A 27,332-nucleotide genomic window follows, 5' to 3' on the forward strand; every position below is an offset into this window, starting at 1 on the left:
AATAAGCGATATATTAGGATTCTCATAGCATTCACATTTTAAATAGGATTATTTGTAAAAGTTTAATTAATGTAAAATTTATCTAAAAGTTGTAAATGGATCATCCCAAAGGTCATGTGATAAGATAATTTCCCCTCTGGGATTAATACAGTGTCCCCAAATACCAAAAAATAAAACCCAACAAAATAACCTTTGTAAGATATATGATAATAGTGTTTGGAATGTAAATATGTTGTTAAATGTGTTAGATTTTTTGAGAAGTATTATGGTAAAGAATATGTATACATGTTAAGTAAAAAATTGAATGAGTTTCTGCAAATCAGAAGTATGTGTCAATTTTTTATTTTATTTTTTTAACCTATGCAGATACTATTATTCGTGCTGTTCTCATTTTTGCGGAGGGGATTTTTGAAGGAGAAAGCCACGTCGTGCACCCTAGTGTCCAGAATCTGTCAGGCTGCATTCGTGTCCCCATCATTCCACCTAAAGATATTCCTGTTGATTTGCATATTAAAGCCTTTATTGGAGGCAAAAACAGGTGTGTTGCCATTTTGAAAATATATTTTGATAAAGTGTTTTACTTGTTGTATTTCTAAAATAGCAAAATCAAATGCATTTCTTAAACCAAAACAGTTTGGCTTTAAAGCCAATTTTTGAATAAAATTTATTTGACTCTTCTTATTGAAAGCAGATTCTGCTGTTGAATAGTTCCTATGTATTTTTTCGCTTTCCTTCACCCTCTTTGTTATTCTAAATTTTGGGGTACCCGAGGAGACAATGTGGGTGTCACATTTTAGATTAAATGTCTCTGAGACCTTTTATTTCTCTCACTAATATACAGTTAGTATCGAATTCACTCTTGTCTGTACTGAGGCTCTACAGATAATAAAGACCAGTGTACTTACCTGTCATTTTCTTTCAAAACCACTGATATTTCTTGACTTTTAGGGAACATTACTGTGAAAAAGAACATTTTTGTTCTTAGTTGTTTGTTCTGTGTTTCCATGTTCTTGGGTTTGTTAATCGATTACTAACAGCTTCTCTTGTTAGTTCTCTTTTGTGAAATAAACTTTAGGGGGCAACAGATTGGGCCGGTACATTGTGTACTTCACACAATTTGTTTGGAATATCTATACAGGTACACAAACTTGAGTTCTTTTCAGTTTGAGAATTTCTAGAGTGTGAGGTTTTAATGCACTGTTTGGCATCGTAAAAAGAATGGCCTTGAACTAGAGAGTAATGAGTATTACTGTCCTGTCTATATCTACAGTAAGTGTTTTTAATGAATGTGTGAAATGAAGGCATTTCTACTGCGTTAAACCGTATCAGGGAACCCATGGTGCTGTCACTACTGTCATTAGATGAAGTCTTATTATGATTTTCCTTGTTTGCGGTACTTTTTAAATTGGTCTGAGTTGTCTTCGTTGCATCATTCCTGTCATCTAACTCATATTTTCTTTCTCTTCAGTACTCAGTTTCATGTATTTGAGTTGACCAGACAACTACCTCGGTTCTCGATGTATGCTTTATGTACTGATAAATCTCTATCTGTACCAAAGAGTAAAGTCATGTTTTTAATCAATGAACGTGTTCAAAGGGTGAGTGGTAACTTCATCGTTTTTGTGTTGTGAAATCTGTATTTTTAAAGTGAATTAGTAAAGTGGCACGTAAAGGATAAGTTCATTTTATTTCTTTTCCGTCAAGATATATTATATTTTGCCACATTAAACTGTGTTCTAAAGTGAAGCTTTAAGCTTTTGTTTTCATATTTGGACCATGGACAATTCACCTCCATTTTAAAATTCAAGGACAGTCTAGGTAAATTTTTATATTTATAAAAAGAAAAAACTAGCTACGCAATTAGAATAAATTTAAAAAAATATTTGATATCTCATGCTTTACGGTATCCACAGTGTTTGTCCTACACTTTTCTGCAGTATCCTGTGTCTCAACATCTCTTGGCCGGTGCTCCCTCTGTGGATTGCATTCCCATAAAGAATGCCTCGCAGACTGTGCTGTATGAAAGCATATTGCTCGGCTCCTGTTCATGTTTTGGCTATGGTAGATGGGTCCCCATTATCTACTGTGAAAAGCAAGATTCATATTCTTGTGAATGCTTCCTCTGTTTGAAGGCATCTCTCAGTATTCCTGCTACACTGTTCGTCAATATCCTTCTGTGTGTCAACCTGTCTTGCCCAGTGTTTCCTCTCTCATTCACTTTTGACTGAGCAACCGAAGTGAAACCGACCAGTCTGACCAAAGCCAAACTGACCAATCGGATTGCTCTGTGGGATTGGACACCCACACTAGCATTTTATTATATAGTAGGTGTTTCACTTTAGAACACAATTTTATTTGGCAAATCAATGTATTCCATGACTATCCATCCATCCATTATCTAACCCGCTATATCCTAACTACAGGGTCATGGGGGTCTGCTGTAGCCAACCCAGCCAACACAGGGCGCAAGGCAGGAAACAAACCCCGGGCAGGGCGCCAGCCCACCGCAGGGCACGCACACCCACACTTGGGACAATTTTGGAACACCAATGCACCTAACCTGCATGTCTTTGGACTGTGGGAGGAAACTGGAGTAACAAGATTAACGAGATTCAATTAAAGTAGAATTAACTAATTATCAAATAATAATAAAACAAAACACCAAGAAATTCACAATGAACAGCACCCACCCCTGACGATATTATAAATGACACCCATACTATCCATCCATCCTTTATCCATCCCCCTATATCCTAGCTACAGGGTCATGGGGTCTGCTGGAGCCAATCCCAGCCAACACAGGGCACAAGGCAGGAAACGAACCCCGGGCAGGGCTCCAGGCCACCACAGGGCGCACACACACCCACGCACACGCTAGGGACAATTTAGAATCACCAATGCACCTAACCTGCATGTCTTTGAACTGTGGGAGGAAACCGGAGGAAACCCACGGGGAGAACATGCAAACTCCACACGGGAAGCGAACCCGGGTCTCCTAACTGTGAGGCAGCAGCACTACCCACTGCGCTACCCATTGCACCACCGTGCCGGCCATATTCCATGACTATGAAGAAACAAATCTGACTGAAAAATACCAAACTTATCCTTTAAGGTGAGGAGTGGACCTTGCTCTGTACTGATGCATCATGCGCCATGAGGCTTCCTTTGTTTTGCATTTGGTAAACATGTACTGTTGCACTGGATTTTTTTTTCCCCATGTTTATAAATCAAATGTGATATTTTTTTCCCCTCTCATTATAACCAGCCATTGTAATGGTAGTGGTAAGTAAATAGATGAATGCCAGTGTACCCAAAGAAGCTACAATCTTTTTTTCTTGTGTGTACCAATTTGTGTCCAGCCGTGAAGCAAAGCATTTAATCAAAAGGCACAGCTGATTAAAGTGGTCAAACATGCACAGTTATGGCTGACTGAACTTGGTAGGAAACCTATCTTAGGCCTCCCATGACTTGATTGGCTTTCGGCAGCTAATAATCTTTGAAAGTTGTAGAATCCTTGTGAGAGAGGATGATGGCATATGTTTGCAAGAGTCAAGATTCAGTGAGGAGTTCTGCTTCTTTAGTGCATCCAGTATACAGACAGCCACATCAAAACACAGATGCTTATGGAGGTAAAATCCAAATGCACTATTTTTTATTGTTTTAATGACATACAGTTTTTCTTTGCCTCCCATAAGCATAAAGCTGCTTGTCTGCAAGTGAGAGGGTCACAGAGTCTTTATTGTGCTATATTAGAGGGATCTTTGTAAGAACATACTTTACTAACAACATATTGGAAACCTGGACTAACCACCACCACTGCGTTTACTAGAGGTGACATGGTGAAGCAGTGGTCAATGCTTCTGCCTTGCTAGCCATTGTGTAGAGCTTGCATTTTCTCCTATTATCTGTGAGTTTTTTTTCCAGGTGCTCTCATTTTCCCCTAATTAGGGTCAATAATGAGAAGTCTACATTTTTCTATAGAAAAATAGTCTTGTAGTTGGGGACATTATTGCCCAATTAAATGCAGATTCTATTATGGTTGACTAGGGAGGATACTTTTTCTAATATTTTGTGTTCTTGGGTTTTTCCTGTATATGTGGGTAACTTCAGAAGAAAGAATATTCAAGAAAAAAATGTGAAAAAAAAGTTTATGTCCACTAAAGCGTAGAGAGCTGTTGAGTTGACACCAAGTCCGGTGGCAGAGGGTGATGGCATATATTTGCAAGTGTCAAGATTCAGTCAGGAGTCGTGCTGCTTTAGTTGATCTGGGTACTCAGCAATAGTACTGACTAGCATTTGTTACTGAGGAATGCTTTTGTAATTTTATCTTTGCAGTACTTCTGAAACAGAGTGACTGTATGATATGACAATTCTTTCTGTAAGAGTGCTGCTCTGAAAACATCATCTTCCATTTTCGTCTGATTGTAGGTGATAATGTGGTTAAATCAAAACTTCCTGCTAACTGAAGACATTGGATCTCCAGATGTCCGTTTCACATCTTTACGTGGAGGAGGAATGCTGTGCATCAAAATGAAACCAAATGGAGAGGTGCTGTACCCAATTTCATTTTAATATGATTTTTCTAGAGAGTCAGTAGATCTGAAATCTTTAACAATTCAGCCATTTTTGTCTTTAGTATTTAATAATATTAAAGCTGTTCGTCATCTTCTTTAACTGGTGATGTCCAATATATTAAGTGGAAGTGAATTTTTTTAATCAGTATTTTGCTGACCTCTTGAAATATAGTTACAGTACATCTGAAAAAAGGTAATGTCACAGGCACATTTTAGGCAAAAGATATTGAACATACAACATATGTTGACAGGCTGCGGTGCGGCAATGGATTGTGCAGATTGTGTAAAGTGCAAGGGCCTACGAGCTTGGGGGGGCCGTATACATTTAAAAAAAAATGGAATAACTTAAATCACTTGCACAGTTCTTTGCATTGATAATTCACTGTTTCATTGACATGTTTGCACCATCGCCAGGCAAGTCCAATCCATGATGATATTACATATTCAGCAGGCCTTCCTTCAGTTTACACAAATTTAGACTTCGGGAGTTCAGAGGCTCGGAGGCAGAACACGTCCTAGTGCGCCTTACAGAAGAGTGTACATTCCCAAATATGGCGACCTTTGGCGTGCCATAGCGAGAGTGAACGGAAGAAGTTTTGAAAGATGTCACATGAATAATATAAAAATACATTATTATCATAAAAAATAATTTTTACTTTTGTACTTTGATTTGATGTCAACAGTTTTCAAAATTCAAACTCGTAAACGGTAAATCATAACAATGTTGTTAAATTATGGTCCCCGTTAGTTGGCAAACGCTGAATATTAGAATAATTTGATGCTTTTTATACTCTCACCAAGCGATACCATGTCAGCCAGTAACAGCGGATCTGGAAAACATTATAAGAGCGGTGCTGTGTTGTGATGTGCAGAGTTAGAATTTTGATGTTTGTATTGCAGTACAATCTGAAATCTACCAGTTAGGCCAGGCCGGACCTCGTTACAGAAAATACTGTTTCATGTCAGGCCCTGCAGAAATTTATGACCAGCTTCAGACATGCTCTTGAATGGCTAACTGTAGTCAAATGAATATCATTTTCATCTATGTGTTCCTGTTATCAAGGTGGATTAGCGCTGTGTGAACCGTAGAGGAAACTGTGCCCTCTGAGAGAAAAGTCGTTTCTGGGTGTTGATCCCCTAGAGGATAAGCTTGGTATTTTCCAAGGCAAAGTTATTTCTTCACAAATGTGTCATATCTGCATTTGTTATGTGAAATTGTGTTCTAAAGGGAAGCGCTTTCTATAAATTAAAACAACATCTTGCACACACTGGCACTTTACACTGGTGGCTATGGGGCACGGAGAAAAATCATAAAGACTTAACAGATCCGTCCATTTTCCATTCGGACCCACTGATTTAAAATCTTACTGTGACCCAGTAATAAACTAGACATGTGTTGTACAATAAGAGTTCTTAGATACAAAGTAATAAAGCCTGCAACATTCATATAACCCAGCTTTCATTTTTTTAAAAAGTATTTCTATGCGGTATGAGTGTATATATCGGACCCCTGTGACCCTGTGTTTGGATTCAGCGGGTTAGACAATGGATGGATGGATGAGTGTATATATTGAAACTTTCCACAGAGCATTTGTTTAAATTAGGCTTTCATTTTTTCCATCATATTGTTACCTTCAGATCACCATAAACACCGATGACATGGACCTTGCAGGAGATCTCATTCAGTCCTTGGCTTCATTTCTGGGAATTGATGAACTTCAGGTAGAGGCAGACTTTCCACTCTATTTTGAGGAGATACGGAGAATTCTGATTAAGGTGGGTGTTGAAACATGCAGTTAAACTGCAGAGAACGAACTTTGGGGTATTTGGTATACCTGAGGCTGACTGCACAGAATGGGTAGTTAAGAATAAAGTGAACCGTGTCCAACCTACTGTTGTTAGGTGACATATTTAACAAATAGCAGACAATAATATTTTAAGTTTATATTCATAAAACTAAAAGATTAAACTTCATATTTTATTTACTTTTACTGTCTCTCAATTTCTCTCTCTATATTGGTTTAATTGCTTTTGTCCTGTTCCAGCCAGGCAGACAAGTTGTCCACAACCCCCAAACTGGGCACTGAAGCAGAACTACTGCCAAGTGACCTTCTCAAATTTACATTTAAAGTTATTTGCTAAGAAGACACATTTATCCAAAGAAGCTCACAAAGGAGGTCAATATCATTGTGTACCATCAGTCTATGGACTGTTTTGAACAATTATAGCAGAATGAGGTTATAGAATTGATCACCACAAGTTGAGAGCATAACAAAAAAACATTAATTAACAATATGACAGATATTCACAGATCAGAAGGGTTTTCAAATGCTTCTTAAACACATTGTGGGACTCAGCAGTTCAGATGGAGGCAGGCAGCTTGTCCCACCCACTAGTAGCTACATATGAAGAGTCAGAATTGCGATTGTATACTATGCATATGTGGCATCACTAGATGCTGTGCACCTAACCAGTGCCTTAATATATATATAGATAGATAGATAACTTTATTTATTAATAAATGCATAAATAGGTGTGTGGGTGTGTGTGAGTGTATATATGTGTGTGTATATATATATATATATATATATATGTATACAGTCTTTGAGTCTCATAAACTGTAGTTTGTCGGACAGATGGTCCTTTATTTAGGGCACCACAGGTTCATCTAGCTGCATATCTCTGAGTTTACCCCTTTAACAGGGATGGCTGGATGGTACTGAAGTTCACTGGAGAAATCAAAAAACATAATCCTCACAGGGCTGCCAGCTTTGTCCTGGTGAGAATAAGCCTTATGGAACAGATAGATAATTGCTTCCTCCACTCCAGTCTTTGACTGATGGGCAGACTGCAGTGGGTCCAGGTGGTCTACCACAAGAAGACTGACAGTCCAGGACTAGTCTCTCAAAGGTCTTTATGTCGACCCTCTGACTACTCTGTAGGCAAGCATCTGATGATATCAACCATCTTCAGTCATCTTTTATGACACACCAGAAACATGGTGACCTTATTCTAACTGCTGTCTCTCTATTATAAAAAAAAATCCTGGGAGGGAGACTAGGGAGACGAGACGTGATCTGCTCGGAAAACAATTTGATGTCCCGCGAGACAAGGCAGTGAGACAATATTTAAAACAAGTTCACAGACGTCTAATCAAGCAGTTGTTGGAGTGCTTTTGGCAGACAGACATCATGTGCTCCCAGTTCTTAAAACAACAACAAGCAGAACACGCAGCTCGCCAGCAGCAGGAAGGCAGAAGATGATCCATTCTGAAGTGAACTGCTGTCTGCCACCTGCTCTAGTTGGCAGGTCTGTTATAAATGACATCACTACTACCATTTATATTTTATTTTCATGTTACGGTCATTTTTCCTTTTTTTATATGTTCCTGCTTGTTTGTAGTCATTATTGTGCTATAGTTTTGTTACTAATACTGTACTTAGCAATTGGCATACACATGATAAATTAACAGTCTTCTTTTTCTGCTGTCATATTTATGTGAATTTTATAACTTTCCCCTTCTAACAGTATTGATATCAATGAAGTCAGATGTTTGTTTGCATGATTTAAGACTAAACTGTTTAGACTTAAGTTTCATAAATCTTTTGCTTGTTCTCTTTTCTGTGAATTCTTTACACTCCACTTTATTGCAAAGCTTAAAAGCATTGCCATCTCAAAGCCACACTCATGTAATAATAGCAGACTGACTGTATCGAGTGCCATTGTCCTGCTCAAAGTGCAAAATCACAGGTCATGTTCCTTGTGGATTTCTTGCGTTTCCCATTGTGTTGCTTTTCTGCCTCCATGGCTTTAGAATTACAAGGGTTGGCTGGCCTCGTTTGCGTTGAAATCAGTTTAAATGGGTCTTTGTTCTGTTAGGCTTTGTGTCTCCATGTGTTCACCTCAGCATCCCAGTGTTCTGTCATATTTTGGGTGACTGTCTCGGCTTTCGCTTCTAAAGGAAATCACAGCTTCCAAAACACAAATTGCAAAATCAGGAATCACACCTGCGTAAAAAGGAATTTAAAATGTTCACATCTCGATAAACATTCTGTCAGACGGTGTCAATAAGGACTCTGTTCTTATGAACTATCTTGCATTTTGGGGAGGTTATAATACAACTTATCTTATCTTGGGGAAACCCCATGTTGAACTTGAGTATGGACAAACTTAATGAGTTGTGCAAGGTCCATGTTCCAGAAAAGGTATGGCTAGAAATCCATGAGGCCAAAAAGTCCGAATCCCACCTGCAGCCCCTAAACTCTCCCCTGTATATACAGTGGCTACTCCTTTTGGGTCATTTGTTACTTTGTATGGTGGCTGTTGTTGTGTAGGTGAGATGCATCTTGGCAGATCACCATGTTGATGTCATAACAGTACGGTATGTTTGTCTGAACTGTGATTTGATGATTTAAAAATGTGGTTGCCCTACCTGTGAAACCTGAAAGGAATAAAAAGTGTGTGATGATATTCTGACTGTCAGTTGTGTTGAACTGATTTATGAAAAACAGGTTGGCAAATGCTAATGTTACCCTGATCTGAATCCTGCTGTTTGTGGCTTTTACTGTTAGCATCTTTACAGAGCCTCGGAGTTTATTTATTAATATCCCACAGCAGTGACCACCTGTTACTGTATTTTTTTTTTTCCTTGTAACAGGTGGATGAGTACCACTCGGTGCATCAGAAACTGACAGCGCAGATGGCTGACCATTCAAACCTGATACGCAACATGTTAGTGCAAGCAGAGGATGCTCGTCTCATGGCGGACATGTAAGACTACTACATAACTATTCACATTTTGATGCACAAGTTTTAACTGGACTAAGTTAAAATTATGATATCTATTTTGGTATGTATATTTTAAAATCTCCTACTAAGAAAAGTAACTAATGTACAATCATTTTTATGAAAAATGGCTGTGTTACATGGCTTCACCTGGGAAATACTTTAAGATTATGTGTGCTGTGACCCGAGGCTGGAGGTCGACAAAGTGGAATGGATAAACCCAGATGAGAGCTGGTATGCATCTTAGAGTGCCGGTGGTCAACAGCAAAATAACAGCAGCTGCTAACCATTGACCGTTGTGTCTCCCTTGCTTCACTGAACTTTCTTGTTCCATTTCAGAATGTGATCATGTCTGGTGTTTTGTTTTTTTTCCCAGTTTAGGACACCGTGCCATTTCAGCCGTCTGTGTGTCCTTTTGATTAGCGGTGCTATTCATGTGGCCCGTCAATCACTTCTGCTGTGTCTTTATTTGCATAAAGCACACCCATAATAAACCTCACACAGGTTCCATTCCATCTGAACTTAGTGTGGTGCTGAGGTGTCACCTCTCACATGGCTGCTCTCGGGTCCTATTCTGGGATCCTGAGTTGGTTTGTCATGTGGTGGCTGCAGCAATGTGCTGTATCAGTGCGTGCTCCTAACCTAACCTAACACTCTCAGCACGGCGGGGTTTTTACCCCTAAATTCTAATATATCGAAATGTCCTTTCTTAGCAGATACCTGCTGCCATAGATAAACCATCTTGCCAAATTTCAGCTTCTTAACTAAACAGGAAATAGTGTTACCGTGGATGACTGAGTGAGTGAGTGAGGCAACTTTGTATTTCATATACACTACCGGTCAAACGTTTTTTAGAACACCTTGGTTTTTCCAGTTTTTCTTCAATTTTGATCAATTGAAATGCAGTGAATGATCTAAAATGGTGAAAAGGTAAGCATTAAACTGCCAGGGGTTTAAATTTAAAGTGTAGGTTAGCAAAAACTGAAATATTAGAACATTATAAATGGACACTCTTCAGGGAACAATTAATAGGTTACAAACCTGCAGATATTTTGCAGCATTAAAGTAAATTAAACCTTGCAAGTTGAAGCAAACAATTTGCACAGGTGTCCCAACTTCTGTTGATTACTTAAAAACCCTCTGTGTGTATTAAAGCAGAGTTGGAACAGACTGTGTTACTTCACTCACTGAAGTACTACTTGGATAATATTCCAGTGATAATGGCAAGAAAATGGCAATTAACAAATGAAATGAGACAGAGCACTATTACCCTTACAAGTGCAGGCCTTTCATTTAGAGAAACTGCAAAAGAAAAGCATCAAAGTTTTAGTGAGTACAGTGGTGTCCTACACAATCCAAAGGTAACTGGAAGAAACTCTGACAGAACAAGATCTGGCAGAACCAAAGTCTCAATCCAATCAGAAGACAAGTTTCTGAGGGTCACCAGCTTGCTTGATAAGCGACTCCCAGCACAACATCTTCAAGCACAGCTTAACAGTGCAGGTCGAAAAAAGCAAGTCTCAGTTTCTACTGTGAAGAGGAGACTTTATGCTGCAGGTCTGACAGGACGAGTGGCGTGAAGAAAGCCATTCCTTAAAGGTCCAAATAGGGCCTTGAAATACCAGATGTGGACTCCTGCAAAATGAAAGAAAGTCTGATAGACCGATGAATCAAAATTTGAAATCTTTGGTTCATCACAGAGGGTGTTTGTATGCCGTTGAGTGGTGAAAGGATGGTTCTTCAGTGTGTGACACCAACAGTCAAACATGGAGGAGGAAGTGTGATGGTCTTGGGGTTCTTTGGCTGAAGGCAGAGTTGGTGACTTGCATTCTGAATCAAACGGGCTACCACAGCCTTTTGCAGCAACACACAATACCTTCTGGTCTACGTCTAGTAGGTCAGGGGTTCATCCTACAGCAGGACAATGTCCAAGAAGGTACACTTCAAAACATGGACTGGCCAGCACAGTCTCCAGACTACTGAGTTAGTTTGGGATGAACTGGAGAGAAAGGTGAATGGAAAGCAACCCACAAGTGCAACACATTGAGAGGACATCTGCAGCAGTGTGGGGAAGGTCTTTCTGATGTTACAGGAAGAATGTCACATGTGTTCAGCTGTTATATCACCAAAAGGTGGCTACTTTGATGAATCACAAATTTTAATAAAATGGTGTACGTTAAACTGCATTCTTTTCCGTAACAACTAAAAAAAAAAAGAGGTCTTCTAAAACGTTTGACCAGTAGTGTGTGTGTGTGTGTATGTATATATATATATATATATATATATATATATATATATATATATATATATATATATATATATATATATATATATAAGAAATCAAAATTAAAAACATCATATTTTTCTTTCAGGAAGGTAATGAAGAAGAGATATTCTGAGCTGTATGACTTAAACAAGGATTTAATAAATGGTTACAAAATCCGAGCAAATAACCACACTGAGTTACTGAATTGCCTTCGAGCTGTGAATCAAGCAATACAAAGAGCCGGGCGACTGCGAGGTGAGTATCAAGAAATGATGTTACCTTTTAAAGTCTGCATTTTGGAACTTAGCACACATCTCTTAGATGACAGCATGGTAAATGAAACTGCGACCCACCATTTCTAGGGTGTTCTCTGTTTAGAATTTGCTCTCTCCTTTATGAATTTGAGTGCCCTGCGGCTATTTGGAGAGCCATTCTAGAGAGGAGAGACACTATGAGACAGTGAGATATTGAGCTACGGCCCTGGATATTGAGCTACGGCCCTGGACTTTACACCACAAGGCTGCTAGTTCAACGACCCTCAAAGTGTGTGTGTATGTACTGTGTGTATAAACATGTATGTGTGTGCAGGTACAGCGAATTTAGAATGTTGTCTGGACCCTTCACTTTCTGAACACATTTTTTACATTGTGTATTTAATTTGAAATGGATAAATATATCATTTTTCCCCATCAAGTTACTCTCAATAACCCATCATGACAAAGTGAAAACATGTTTTCAGAAAAGTTTGGCAAAATTGTATTATTAAATTTATTTGTTAAAGCAAACAGGATGCATATGAGCATAATTTTGCTGTGTTACAGCAAAAAGTCTGAATATTTATATAAATGAGATTTAAAATTTTGATTTTTAATAAGTTTGCAAATCTTGTCAATTTAAAATTAAATCTACAACACACTAAAGCGTGCATAAAGTGAGGGGGTTCTGAAACTACTGTGTGTGTGTGTATTTATATGTATATGTGTATATATAAATGTCTGTGTGTATGTGTATGTCTCTCTCTTATAATAAAAATATCCTGGGACAAGACAAGCCTTTTTCAGAGAGGTACTTTCACGTCCCGCGAGACAAGACTTTGTGCCAAGAGATTTAGCCATGCCTGGGGCCAGAAATAAAAGATTAGATGACAAAGTAGAACGTCGTAAAGAATTCAAAAATGTTGGCGTGATGCACATGCAGAGCAGGTTTAGAGATAATGAAAGTACTAAAATTCGAAAGTCTCAAAAAAATGATAGTAAAGATCGCATTTGCGCAAACGGAAATTATTACGCGGTAAAATAATGGAACAATGAAAAGAGATTGAACTTCAAGTCAGTGACTTGTAGATTGTCTAATTTGTGTTGCCATCAGGGAAAAGTAGTGTTTCTTCCCAATGAAGAGGCGTATCCGGGAGAATTATTGTTTGGTGAAAGTGAAATCCACATACGCGAGTGGCAGAGACGCGAAGTGACTGGCGCGAAGCGCAGGCCAGGGGGGTTGGCAAGCAAAGCCAATATAAACATATATATAATATAAACAGCTGTAATGTATCTTAAATCATTTTGTTTGATTTGGATATAATCAATAGGTAAATATAAAGTAGTAATAATAATAAGTCATCCATTTCATAGTCTTTCTGGAGTGGGTTCTCACAATTTGGGCTTCTACCCAGATGCCTAATAATGCCAGGACCCCGACTTTCTGATGGTTGCTATAAGTAAGTTCACCTTACTGTGCAATACTTAAATATCATTAAAACCCAAAGGCCATGTCTTGCATGTGTCTTACCTCGATGCTGCGGTTTCCTCTCGTATTGAGCAGCACACACAGAATCAGATGACAAATGGAGACGTCTCATCGGTGCTGCGCTCAGAGACACCTGAAAGTGGAGTTTTTTTTTAAACTGTTAATCATCTGGCCTTCCTTGAGACGCTGCTGGTTTTAAACTGACTGACTTAACCTGTCCCACATGCTGCTGCCACCACAGTGCTGTTCACGTTCCCACCAACACTCTTCCAGTCAGCCTGAGAAGCAGTCAATCCAAACATCGAGAATTTACATGGACAGGATTGTATGAATGAATCGATACTGCAGTGGTTCCTGTCCTTAATCCTTTATTGCCATTTTATGGTTTTAAGCTTAAACGGTCTACATTTTAAAAGCTTCTCAAGAAATCAATTACTGTTTTATTGTTTCCATAACAGTGGGAAAACCAAAGAACCAAGTTATTACAGCGTGCAGGGATGCCATCAAAAACAACAACGTGAATGCCCTCTTTAAGATCATGAGAGCCGGCACGGCGTCTTCCTCTTTGTGATGAAGTCCTGGTCAAGTGATCAAGTGGTGTTGGCCTGGAAATGCAGAAAGTCGTCCTGCCAGTTCACGATACCAAAAGCCTTTGACTTTTTAGAGAGCTGTGCCTGAATCGGACCAAATCTTCGCTCTCTGCTGCGTTTTCGTTTGTCGATGTCGTAGTGGATTTGCTGCCCATTAGTGCAACCATTTTGCTGAACACAGGGAGTGAGCTCCATTAGACAGTAAGCGGTGGTGTGTTTTTACTGGAGACGTGCATCTGTAAATACTGTATCTTGGCATTTTATATATCACAATATTCTAGAAGTGTTTTTATACTGCAAGTGAGACTGTAAATGTGTATATTTAGTAATAACTTGGAGATATTTATGTAATAAAAGACATTTTCCAAAACATGTGAAAGAATTTTTTTTCTGTATTTTAATGTAATCATTTTTTAAACCACCAAATGTACGAATGCAAATCCAGGTCTATTGCCAGTAAACCCCCTCAGAGTTGTTTTCATTTTATTTTTCCTGTTACTGTAATAGTAATTCGTTGAATTATACCAACGCCGACCACCATTTTGTGTTCACAGTGTAGTTACTGCAGATGGGCTCTCAGTCTGTGGCTTTCCTCTGCAAAGAGTACGCAGTCAGGGAACGAGAGGTGTAATGTGTAGGAGCCAATCAGGGAAGGGCAACATAATAAACACAAACAAACCCGAGTGCGATTAGAGTTGGTGTTTTGTTTTCACCCGTCCACATTGCAACACCCAGTCGTTGTTTTCAGACGTATAGAGAGCTCTGGAGAAATGTGAGAGATGATACGTGTGCCTACGGAAGAAAATGCGCTGCAACGGGAGCAGTGATCCTGCAGGGCAAAAACTGCCTGTATGTTATTGGATCTTTTGCTTTTCTTGCGTGCCACAAACACCGCAAACTAGCAACCAGACATGGGCCATTGCAGAAGTATAAACGGCTTTCGCCTCCGTAGTCTCGACACAAACATATAAACCCTAAACCCACATTACGATGTCTTTATGCTCACGTTGTTCTGCATTTTCCCTTTTCATCCACACTACACTAGTGTTTTTAAACCCCCAAAATTGCTGCCCGGAGTCATATACTTCTGAAAACGTCAGCTAAACATTGTAACATGGAGGAGTAAAAAGTTAGACGTTTAAAAACACGGACTCTAATCACACTCTGATTTGCTTGTGCTTACCACGGAGCCCTTCCCTGATTGGATATTCTTCCAATTCTTCCATTCCAACAGCTCATTGCCTGATTGGTCACTCGTCGCAGAAGAAGACCACATTCCAATGTAGCCGACGTACAGGAGCTGCTTACTTGTATGAATGTTAAGTTGTGTTTTGTACAGTTGGAATGCTGCATTCATGTGTAAAAGGCAAATCATTTACCGGTCGGTAACAGTTTGTGACAAATCCCGTGGTCGGCAGCACGCTCATTCCGTCAAGGATCACTGGAGTTGGGTAAGACCTGGGCACAGCAGTGCTTTGTGGGACAATTTTCCAAAGGAAGCCGTGAATGTGATTCCTGAAGAACGGCAACAAGTCTTCAGAGCGTGTAGGATGTCTAATGTCACTCGCAGCAAAGAACTACGTCTTTATGTCGAAGGAGTGAAAACGCAAATGTTACGAAGCCACGAAGGTTTCTACCAATGCGTACAGGCTCAGTGTATGCGAACGTCTGTGTCACATGTGTTTATTTCAGATGGAAATACTTTTATTAATGATGTGAAAATGCTGGCGTGGACGGAGTTTGCTTTGGTTTAAAAATCCCGTCTTTAAATGAAAACCTAGTAGTGTGGACGTAGCCGACGGCCGCTGTCCTTTTAGTTGTAGGATATGTCAGACTTGCTGACTGCAGTTGCTCATCTCCTCACTGGGCCATGTCAGTTTAAATTAAAAGCGCTGGCCAAGTTTAATTTCCTGTCTGACCGCATACTTTCCAGTGTAGTCGTGCTCACCCCTTGTTTGGACTCCAATACTGTGCTGTATAACGGAGCCAGCGCTTGATGAAGGGCTGCCAGTGTGTACAGCAAGTTCAGCCGCACTCCTTGAACTTTTAAATACCCTGACAGAATAGAAAAAAAGTAAGAGATATCAGACAGGTGAGCTCGTCTTATTTTTGTGAGGTCCAAAACTCCGGCGTTCCTTGTTTGTCATCGCTGCACTCTATGGGTGAGCATTCATTGATTGTCAGCTTTCATGCACACATCTGGCTAAAAACAAAATGCAGTGGCCTTCAGGGGGATGCACAGCCAACTGCCTCTGACTCGCCAAGATTATGTAAATGAAGGCTATGACTGAAAATCGCCGGAGAAGTCGTCTAATGGGACGCTGCCTTAGACAGCCCAGCAATATAATAACCACACAGTAAGATGGCTCAGGACCTTCACAATTCACAGCCTGTTTTGCTGTCAAACTGATATGCCATGACTAGCGGATGTGACGTGAGACAACCCCAGGTAACCTCCAGATCAAGACAGGTGGTGGTCTGGGGGAGCAGTTAGGACATCCCAAACTGCCTCCCACACAGCACCGTCCTCACGGAAATGACGGTGGAACAGGCCAAGGACATGCTTCCGGACTCGTGCTCCCTTGATTGTGCTGTGAGGGGGCATCAGGGTATTCAATCTGGGAATATGGAAACTGGGCAGCCCACCTCAGCCTGTTTCAACTGCAGGCCTTAGGTGGATAAGCAGAATGAAAATGATGATAATCTGCCCCCTAAGTTTCACCATTTTGCGCAGTGAGTGTGCGGTTTAACAAAGAGTCCTATGTGGCCCGCCTGCAGCAAAGAAAGCGCGTGACCTTCTTTTAATTTGGGGGAATACTTCAAACACAAACAAATGAATAAAAGTACTGTGAAATGTGACTATATATATATATATATATATATATATATATATATATAAACTGCTCAAAAAAATTAAAGGAACACTTTGAAAACACATCAGATCTCAATGGGAAAAAGAAATCCTCCTGGATATCTATACTGATATAGACTGGGTAATGTGTTAGGAACGAAAGGATGCCACATCGTTTGATGGAAATGAAAATGATCAACCTACAGAGCCCTGAATTCAAAGACGCCCCAAAAATCAGAGTGAAAAAATTATGTGGCAGGCTAGTCCATTTTGCCAAAATTTAATTGCAGCAACTCAAAATTGTACGCAGCACTTTGTATGGCCCCTGTGTTCTTGTATACATGCCTGACAACATCGGTGCATGCTTCTAATGAGATGACAGATGGTGTTGTGGGGGATCTCCTCCCAGATCTGGACCAGGGCATCACTGAGCTCCTGGACAGTCTGAGGTGCAACCTGGTGGCATTGGATGGACCAAAACATAATGTCCTAGAGGTGTTCTATTGGATTTAGGTCAGGAAAGTGTGGTGGCCACTTAATGGTATCAATTCCTTCATCCTCCAGGAACTGCCTGCATACTCTCACCACATGAGGCCAGGAATTGTCGTGCACCAGGAGCCACTGTACCAGCATAGGGTCTGACAATGGGTCCAAGGATTTCATCCTGATACCTAATGGCAGCCAAGGTGCCTTTGTCAAGCCTGTAGCGGTCTGTGTGACCCTCCATGGATATGCCTCCCCAGACAATCATTAACCCACCACCAAAGTGCTCATGCTGAATGATGTTACAGGCAGCATAATGTTCTCCATGGCTTCTCCAGACCCTTTCACTTCTGTCACATGTTCAGGGTGAACCTGCTCTCATCTGTAAAAAGCACAGGGCACCAGTGGTGCATCTGCCAATTCTGGTATTCTATGGCGAATGCCAATCGAGCTGCATGCTGCTGGGCAGTGAGCTCAGGGCCCATTAGAGGACATGGGGCCCTTGGGTCACCCTCATGAAGTCTTTCTGGTTGTTTGGTCAGAGACATTCACACCAGTGGCCTGCTGGAGGTCATTTTGTAGGGCTCTGGCAGTGCTCATCCTGTTTCTCCTTGCCCAAAGGAGCAGATTCTGGTCCTGCTGATGGGTTATGGACCTTCTATGGCCCTCTCCAGCTCTCCTAGAGTAACTGCTTGTTGCTTTTGTAGCCAAATGCAAAACTAGTGAAGAAACAGTCAGAAAAGATGAGGAGGGGAAAATGTCAGTGGCCTCCACCTGTTAAACCATTCGTGTTTTGGGGGTCATCTCATTGTTGCCCCTCTAGTGCATCTGTTGTTAATTTCATTAACACCACAGCAGCTGAAACTGATTAACAACCCCTCTGCTACTTAACTGACCAGATTAATATCCCATAAGTTTCATTGACTTTATGCTATACTCTGATTAAAAAGTGTTCCTTTAATTCTTTTGAGCAGTGTATATATATATATATATATATATATAACACAACATGAAATATAAGTATAAATAATTAAATGTGCCACACAATATATTTTGTTGCCTATTTCTTCATTTATTTAGGTGAGCGAAAGCGCAAACAACATGAAATAAGCCAGAAATGAAAGCCGGCGCTGTCACTAATCAACGTTGAGAGGGCGGGCTCTAGCAAGTACCGTTTTTTGATTGGTTCGCCAAGTTTTTTTGATTGGTTCGCAGCTGTAACTGCAGTGCATCGGGTGCAAGTTCAGCAGAAAGCTACCCAGAGTAACTGCGAAGTGGTTATTTTAATTAAAGAAACTGCAAACTCACCATAAGGAGTTTTACATCTTAAGCGCCCCTATGTAAATGTGGTACTTGATGGGTAAACATTTACGACTCCGCTACCAACGATTCACCAATCAATAAACAGGATTCTCAAGAACCCGCTCTCTCAACTTCGACGGGTGAAGTAACAGTTCTCATTTCGGGTTTTGTTTCAGATTGTGTTCGCTGCCACTAATATAAAGAAATAAGTGAAAAAATAAATACATAAAGAAACAGGCAACAGAAACATATTTCCTAACAAAAATAATTGTTTATTCTCACACTTCGGGTTGTAATTATATAATTATTGTCACATTTCACGGTACTTTATTTATTTACATATTTAATTGTGTTTCAGCGCGTGCTCCTAACCTCTCTCCCTCCCCAAAGCATGCCCAGGTAGACTTGTACAACATCTTTCATCCCGAGTGATAAGGTAGTTCTCAATTGTCGCTACCCGTAGTGGCAGGACGAGCAACGGGCGATGTCCCCAATTTGCATCTGCTCACTAGTGCTTCATCTACCGTGAAGATCCTGCACCTTCACCACAATGCGTCGTCAGAAGCTGGCCACATGGATTGTTTCCCTGCACATGATTTCGTCATCAGGAGGCAAGTCAAATTATATACGGCGTTCTTCGTACACATTCATTTTGAAGATTGAAGGTTTTACTTGAAACAAAAACTTTGCTCTTTAAATGTTAAAAAAATGCACTGAACGCAGTGAGAAAAAAAAAAGATCATTTGGGCCAAACCTGACAGGAGGCTTCGACCGGCGAGCGCCGCGTTTTCAGCATTGCACGGGCTCGGCTAATCCACTTTTGGGATTTTGGACGGTACACAGTCTGTAATCGATAATTTATTGCCGAACGTCTTGATCATCGCTTCTCCAATTTTGTTGGCATCACTCCTCCTTTAGGAACAACTTTAAAAAGCAAAGCGGGTGCTTGTATTTGCCTAGTACCGCCCCTCAGTTACAAGACACGCCCCAATCCCTCTGCCCGGTCTATGTAAGGCTGCAGATATAGGACATGGCATGTGCTATGGATTACTCTTCGTTTTAAAATCAGATTGATGTCAGTCTTTTTTCACGTTGTGTGGAATTTCTGTGTTATATCAGGAGCTGTGAAGTGTATTACTGTCTTGAAACAAGACTTGAACAAACGCACCAATGATGCTTAAAAACAGCAGCCTGTCAATAGGGCGTCTGCTATTCACTTTGCATTAATGAAGAATGTGTGTGATGTATCATCAAGTACCTAACAGACGTTCCAATGTATGCGTTACAATTTACGTCACATTTCACTTAAAATTATGCTACGATATCCTCTCGGAAGGGTGTTATGTTAAAACAACGCCGATCTCCGACATTGCGACTCGAGGTGACTGTCCCGCGTCCCTCCTCACATACAAGTCTGTGTGGTGCCAACATGCCACGCAAAGCCTGCTTTCCGCCCCGCCCCCTCCCCCCGCCCCTTTGCTCTTTACAGATGCGCTCCAGATGTTGTGATCTGGCAGAAGTGCACGGAGGGGATTGTCGGGAAGCTTCTTGTAATAAAGGTAGGGTAATGGCTTGTATTATTGATCATAATGCTTTTTTAAAATCTTTTTAAGGCACTTGTGTTGCGAAATGTGAGCGGGAGGACGCGGAGTTAATAAGAAAGTTACGGGAGGCTTCAATCGGTCATTTTTAATCGAAATCCCCCTTCCGTACATTGTGTCCAATTTCTTTCATGTTTTACGATGTGACATTTATGGCGACCTGTGGCAGTGCATTAAATTCAGGGTGAGGCCAAAGAGACGATTATTAAGTGTTGACCTCTTTCATACATTCTTTTTCTTTCTTTCTTTGAGATGCTTTCACTTACTGCTGGTATTTTGTGAACATAACACCCCCTTAATGTAATTCAGGGTCGCGTTTGGTGTAAGCAGACAGCACTGGGTGCCAGCCCACTCAGACACACAGGGCCAAATGGAATCGCCACTTTACCTGGCAAGTATGTTTTTGGGGCTGTGGTTGGTCTCTCCGTGTACTTGGCTTCTCCATGTTTAGTTGCGATTTTCAAGCCCGGGACTTAGGATGTGTGAGGCGATGCTACCCACTGCGACACCCTTCACAAGTGGCATGATATTCCATTAAACATCTGTAGGAGGCCTACAATAAAATACTGTATATCGGAGTGAAAGATAAAAGAAAAGTAAACGTAACTTCACAAAGTATTCAGACCCATTCACTTTGTCCTTATTTTATGTTGCAGCTGTATGCTAAGATCATTTAATTTTACGTTTCCCTCATCAAGAAACACTCAAAACACCAGAGCAACAAAGCATGAACAAGATTTTGCGAAATAAACACAAAGTATTCAGACCCTTCGCTCTGACCCCTGCATTCTGTCTCTGGTGCATCTCATTCTGTTGATCATCATTGTGAGGTTTCTCCACCTTGTTTGGAGTCCAGCAGTGGTCACTTCAATTGACTGAACACGATTAGGAAAGGCACACACCTGACTAGACAATGTCCACAGCCGGCAATGTGTGTCAGTGGAGAAAACTGAGCCATGAGGTCGGATGAATTGCCTGCAGAACTTAGACACATCATTGTGTCGAGGCTCAGATCTGGAGAAGGCTGCAAAGAACATCCAGCAGAACTGAAGATTCCCAAGAGCACAGTGGCCATCATAACTTCAACATGGAACAACCACAACTCTTCCAGAGCTGGCTGAGCGATCATTAAGGCGAATTAGGCATTTGTCCAGGGCGCAGATTATAAGGGGGGGTGAAAAACCCAAGCGCACAAGATACCTTTGGTTGGCCTTGGTCGCAAAATAACTGAGCACTGGCACTGGGAGAAGGGCCGCGGCAAGTGGGGAGACCAGGAACCTGAAGATCGTGAACCTGTGTGGAGATGGGAGAGACTTCCAGAATAATTCTTTTAATAATAATAATTCTTTGCATTTTTATAGCGCTTTTCTCACTACTCAGAGCGCTCAGCAATTGCAGGTTAAGGGCCTCGCTCAAGGGCCTAACAAAGCAGAATCCCTTTTGGCATTTACGGGATTCGAACCGGCAACTTTCGTATTGCCAGTGCAGATCCCTAGCCTCAGAGCCAAAGACAACCTTCATATGCACCGTATAAATGTCAGTAAATTTAACAGTAAAAGTACTGTAAATGGTGAAAGTCAAATATCTTTTCTGAAAAAGTTTCCTTATGTTCTACTGAAAATTACCTGTTTATCTTAAAACGATTCATTTTATTATTTTTTTCAGCCAAGTTCTGTAAACTCAATCTTTTTCCCTTCAGAATATGCTACTTACCGTTTACTGATACATAGATTAGAGTTACACTGAAAAAATTGCTGTTAATTTTATTGTGTACAGCTGTTAACTAGCGAAGGTAAACCGCAGTAAAATGGTAAAGCGCTGTTTCGGTAACACCCAAGTTATGATATTTGTATAAGGACACGCCCTCTTTTACCGTATTGCTCCTGGTGAACCGCATATCTTTGAAAAGGAGGGAAAAAGCTTAAAAATTAGCAGACTTATTTTCCCCAGCGTTCTAAAGGTTTTTTAAGGTTATGGAAGTTGATTTATGGTGGGTTGTATTCGATAAGCCAGCACGCCTATTGAATCCCATACACCACAAAAGCAAACTTTACTTCTTCACCAGACAACTTTCTTAAAAACTGAATTTTTTGAATGTATATAATTAAATGATAAATGTTTGCTATTGGTTATTACAGAAGCCGAGAGAGGACGTGCAATTATAAAATAATTTATTTTTTAAAATTGTCTTTCAAGATAACAGAATAATTTTACAGCGATCTCGAGAAAAAACAAAACTTAACCTTTGCTCCTGGCATCAGGCTCGCTTAGATTGCGACGCCTATACAGCTGAAGCCTTGCTAACCGTCTACTTAAATGACGGACACTAACGTTATTATATTCTAAACTAAGGCATAAACATATTTCAGCCTGCATCAGCCCTTGATTGAACAAAAATGTGACACGCTGATCAATACAGTTCTGCTCTTCTGCCAAATCAAACAGGACGTGCTTCGATAAGCTAAACATTAAACGCTAAATACAATTATTTTATAATTTCGAGATAACGAACTTTGTTTTCTCAACATCTCGGTAAAATTAGTCCGTCATCGTGAGGAAACAATTAAAAAAAATGACGATATTGTAAGTCCTCTCTCAGCTTCCGTAGGTTTGTGTTACTTTACTGATGTAAACTGTGTACTGGTGTTTGACTTTCCACAGTATGCCTAATATCTTTAATGAATGTGTGTGACATATTTAGTCTTGCTGATCGGACATAAAACCGCAGTGAAAAGGCACAAGGTGAGGCAAACAGTACTGTGCTGCACCAAAGGGGGGCGCATGTGAGCTGCTGTTCTTCTACTCAGAGGCACCAATAAGTTAGCGATATCAGAAAGTAATTAAGACTTTTTAAACTAAAGGAAAATATGGAGGACTTTTACATGAAGGTGACAGAGATTTTCGTGGAGAAGGACAGGTGCATGGACTTCATTTACAAATAAAGGTAAGACCATAAACGGTTTTCAATTTTATTAAAAAAAAAAAAAAAATGGGATCAGACTAAGGAAAAAACAATCCATCCACCCATCCATCCATTATCCAACCCGCTATATCTAAACTACAGGGTCATGGGGGTGTGCTGGAGTCAATCCCAGCCAACACATGGTGCAATATTTAAAAACTTAATTTTAACCTTAAATAAAACACTCTTTTGTTTTTCTTGTCATCCTTTTGTTGAACAGTCTGCATTAAAATTGATTAAAGCATGAGAATTAAAAGCTTTTGAAAACAACTAAGTATTTCAATTAAGGTCAAAACTGAAATCCGTTATTTTGTACACCACTCTATACTTTCATTTGTATTGAATGAGTATGAATTGTGAAATTGCAACGGCAAATTTAGAACACTTGGAGGGTGCAGAGCAAAAGCACTTTTTCCGCTCTCTGTCGCCGCTATAAATGTAACATTCTTTCTTAGCCAAATATGTGCCTTCCCGATGTGTGTGTAAAGAATGCTGATGAGATATGAAACATAACTGCCAACTGAATAGTGAATAAGATATGGGTTCATATATTTGTACATCGGGACTCTGAAGGACTCAGTGCCTCACCAGCCATGAACCTCACCGCAGGTCACTGTTTGATCCTGACAATATTTTCTAATGTTTAATTTATTGGCATATTTATTACAGGGCATGGGTTTCAGGTTACGGTTAAACATTCACTTCTGTTTGAATGTGTCGTAAAGTAAAAAACGTTAATTACTACTGTAAGAGCCATTTTTACTAGATGACAATGCATAATCTATGGGAGGTTCCTATAATCCCCGTGAATAGAATTGTATTGGTATATTCTAGCCTTTTCTACAGCCTTTAGTAAACATTAAAGTTCAGTTAGTGACCAGCCTTGCCTTGTATAAGGTATCGAGGCATACGGTTTTTAACTGTGTTCGTGTTTGTGCTTGACGGCCTACGGACTCTTAGAATGTGTGAAGTAACACGTAAAGAAACTTGCTTATTTAAGTATTATACCGTACGCTTAAGGTGTACAGAAGAAGAAATAAAGAACTTTTAAGTACAGAAATAACTGAAGTTTCTCAAGAAAAGCAAAGTTTATAAAAGATACATTTTTTCCTTTTTTTTGCCTTTTATTCTACGTGTGTAACTATTTTTTCTTTTATTCTTGTGTGGATTATTTGCCTTTAACTTTCACTAAATATTTTAAAACAAACTTTTGGACTGTAAGATTCCTTTGACATGCGTTTTACCCGTGCCTGACTTCGCCTTATGCACCTGCGGCTACAACTACAAAGATATATCGTAAACCTAAAAATATCGTCACCTTCTTAAAATATTGTCAGAGCTGCCCGTACTTTTCCGTCAATTGAACATTATTATTATTATTTTTTTTTTTACAGTGTGTAACGCTCCACAGATGTGGGCTTTATGGCAGCGCAGTGTGACCAGATGACACATGAAACCCCCCTCTTACAAGTTTTCAAAATGGCACCAAACACGATTTTCTGGTCTGACGAAACCGAGACTGAATAGTGCGGCCTCATCTCGAAGCATCATGCCGGGATTTTAGTATTACAAGCAAAATGTGTTAACATGTGAAGGGGTCTGAATACTTTCTGAAGGCACTCCATCTTCACCCACATTCAACCCCTTTGCACATTTTGTGTAAAGAAGTTGTGGGATTTTCAACCTAAAACAATCATGTGAGAGTCGCATTGTGAAGTTGGGGGGTGGTCAGCGTGTGGACACTCAGATTGCTGTCGGTGTTTTTCTGCCCGCTCAATGACTTGCATTGACTTTCCTTTCTCTGGTGCATGTAGGATTTTCTCCACCATTCAGACAAAATGATGACTAAGCCGAGTGACAATACTGAACTGGCGGACGTCTGGGGCAGACTACCATTTGTGCCTGATGTTGATGAGATAAGCTGTGGTCACCTCTGACAATGTATTTGAATAAATAAATGAATGAACGGCCATATTTAAAAAAAAAAAAAGACAGGTCAAGTGAATGCTACAACCTCATGGTCATATCTGAGCTTATTTACATGAAGGTTTTGTCTGTGAAAATTAATTTGATGCTGCATATGTCTCTCTAGACAGGTGGACTGGATGAAGTGAGAAGTTCCATGCACTTTCTTCGAGGATGGCACCCATGGAATTCAATTGTAATGTTTGGTAGTAAAGAAATGGGAATTTACGGTGGTCTGGAATGAGCAGGAGTAGACCGCAGCTAATCGCAGTCATTTGTCCTCCAAGCCTGCAGCGACCGTTCTGTTGTCACCCAGACCCTGTACAATGAAGCGGCACTTCAAGGGTGATGTCATCTGCACACTGCTGATTGTCACCATTCTCTGTCTTCTGCTCTACATGCAAAAGGACCTAATGGCCAGGTGGAAACTGCAGACCCTGCCCCAGGAATTAGCCAAAATAAGGAATCTTCTAGTAGCTCAGACTTCAAGTTACAGGGCACAGATGCAGAAACCTGCATTCGCTTCTAAGCCTCTATGCAATCTGGACACAATGGAGCCAGAGAACGTCCAACCCAGTGGGACTCCATCTTTCAACTTTCATCATTACTTGAGAAACATCCACTGCAGGGACTTCAGTCTTCTTCTCAATCAGCCTACAAAGTGCAATCCTGCCCCATTTTTACTCATTGCTGTTAAATCGTTAGCAAACGAGTTTGAAAAGCGTGAGGTGGTGCGCAAAACTTGGGGTGCCAAGGGTCTTTCAAAAGGAGTTCAGATAACGACGATATTTCTTTTAGGGGTCCCTAGAAATCAGTCAGTGCTGCCCGGGTGGAAACAACTGCTTCAGTACGAGAGCGATGCTTACCGGGATGTTCTCCTCTGGGATTTTCAAGACACGTTCTTCAACTTGACGCTGAAAGAAATACATTTTCTCAAATGGGTGCACACCTTTTGCCCGGGTGTGCAATTCATATTTAAAGGGGATGCGGACGTGTATGTGAATACTGACAACATTTTAGAGCTTCTGAAGGAACAGAAGGCTAACCAGGACCTTTTTATTGGGGATATTATTTACCAGGCCCAGCCCATAAGATCCAAAAAGAGCAAGTACTTCATCCCAGAGATTGTGTATGGCCAAGGGATTTACCCAACCTATGCAGGAGGTGGAGGCTTTCTAATGTCCGGCTTCACGGCCGAGAGGCTATACACAGCCTGCCAGCAGGTCGACCTCTTCCCGATTGACGATGTGTATTTGGGAATGTGTCTGATGCGGATTGGGCTGAAACCAACCGCGCACGAAGGCTTCAGGACTTTTGGGATTGTGCGTCCTTCAGCCGCACCCCACCTTCAGGTCTATGACCCGTGTTTCTACAAGGAACTGATGGTGGTCCACAGCCTGACGGTGCCCGAGATCTGGCTGATGTGGAACATGCTGCACGACCCAAAGATTGTTTGCAATAGGAGAGTACTTGTGAATAAGCCGTTCCGATGGACTGAAAGAAAACAATCTCTAGGAGGAAAAGCAGGCCATCTAAATTAGCCATTTGCACTGGAATTCTTTTGGACGTCACAGCTTATAGATCTTTAAATCACTTAAATGGCTGAACGGCCTGCGTTCTCCTCCACATTTGTGAATGGCCTCTGCCTGCCGAAATCACAACAGATGGTGCGACACCTTTCAGTTAGCAGGTTCTTCTCATATTTCTTCTATTGTTCACAATTTTATACAGGCAAAGACATTACAAAAGCGTACGCGTCTTGTTCTTCAGATGTGCTTTCTAGCTTTTAAGGACTAACGAGACCCCACTTAAACGAGTGACAACTGCCATCAGGGCAGCTCCTGGGCGCCGTATGACACACTTTGGAACAATAAAGGCTGTTCTGTTTCTGTTTGACACAAGTGAGCCTTGTGATTTAAAAGGCCACTTTATCATGGCTAACAAACAAGTGGAACCTGGGGCTGACGTACAACAATCTCCAGGCTTGAATCTTGTCTGTAATCCACAGTCTCATTCCTGCTGCCACCCTGCAGCGTGACCCTGTTACCTAATATTTCTCAACTGTTTTTGATAAATAAAAACAAAGAAACAAACAAACATGTAAACAGTCATGAATGTATTTCTAAAGTCCCTTGGGATGATGTTCACTATAAACAGGAGACGTCTAAAGTAACAACACAATATAATCTCATTATGATTAGTTCTAAAGA

At 40.5% G+C, this 27,332-nt stretch overlaps 2 protein-coding genes across 7 annotated transcripts in view; both read left to right on the plus strand.

The window, feature by feature from the left end:
* bbs2 (Bardet-Biedl syndrome 2) overlaps nt 1–14,328 on the plus strand; it is a 33,574-nt gene extending 19,246 nt beyond the window's left edge. For all 3 annotated transcript variants that reach the window (XM_039762992.1, XM_039762991.1, XM_039762993.1), the window contains exons 12-18: nt 367–538; nt 1,469–1,598; nt 4,429–4,548; nt 6,213–6,350; nt 9,232–9,344; nt 11,732–11,880; nt 13,827–14,328. In XM_039762992.1, coding sequence (XP_039618926.1) covers nt 367–538; nt 1,469–1,598; nt 4,429–4,548; nt 6,213–6,350; nt 9,232–9,344; nt 11,732–11,880; nt 13,827–13,939 — 935 coding nt within the window. In that variant the 3' untranslated portion in view covers nt 13,940–14,328. The remainder of the gene's footprint in view (nt 1–366; nt 539–1,468; nt 1,599–4,428; nt 4,549–6,212; nt 6,351–9,231; nt 9,345–11,731; nt 11,881–13,826) is intronic.
* A 5,745-nt stretch (nt 14,329–20,073) lies between these two features.
* b3gnt9 (UDP-GlcNAc:betaGal beta-1,3-N-acetylglucosaminyltransferase 9) lies at nt 20,074–27,264 on the plus strand. 4 transcript variants are annotated; one of them, XM_039762998.1, is made up of 3 exons: nt 20,075–20,153; nt 23,057–23,139; nt 24,552–27,264. In XM_039762998.1, exon 3 carries the CDS (start codon nt 25,449–25,451, stop codon nt 26,661–26,663), a length of 1,215 nt encoding a protein of 404 aa, XP_039618932.1. In that variant the 5' UTR covers nt 20,075–20,153; nt 23,057–23,139; nt 24,552–25,448; the 3' UTR covers nt 26,664–27,264. The 4 variants fall into 4 exon arrangements, with proteins under 4 accessions (XP_039618933.1, XP_039618932.1, XP_039618934.1 ...); XM_039763000.1 differs by having other exon boundaries at nt 25,250–27,264; XM_039762999.1 differs by lacking the exon at nt 23,057–23,139 and having other exon boundaries at nt 20,074–20,153.
* The last annotated feature ends 68 nt before the right edge of the window (nt 27,265–27,332 follow it).

This window comes from Polypterus senegalus, chromosome 9 (genome assembly GCF_016835505.1).
Source record: "Polypterus senegalus isolate Bchr_013 chromosome 9, ASM1683550v1, whole genome shotgun sequence".
Lineage (NCBI taxonomy): Eukaryota > Metazoa > Chordata > Cladistia > Polypteriformes > Polypteridae > Polypterus > Polypterus senegalus.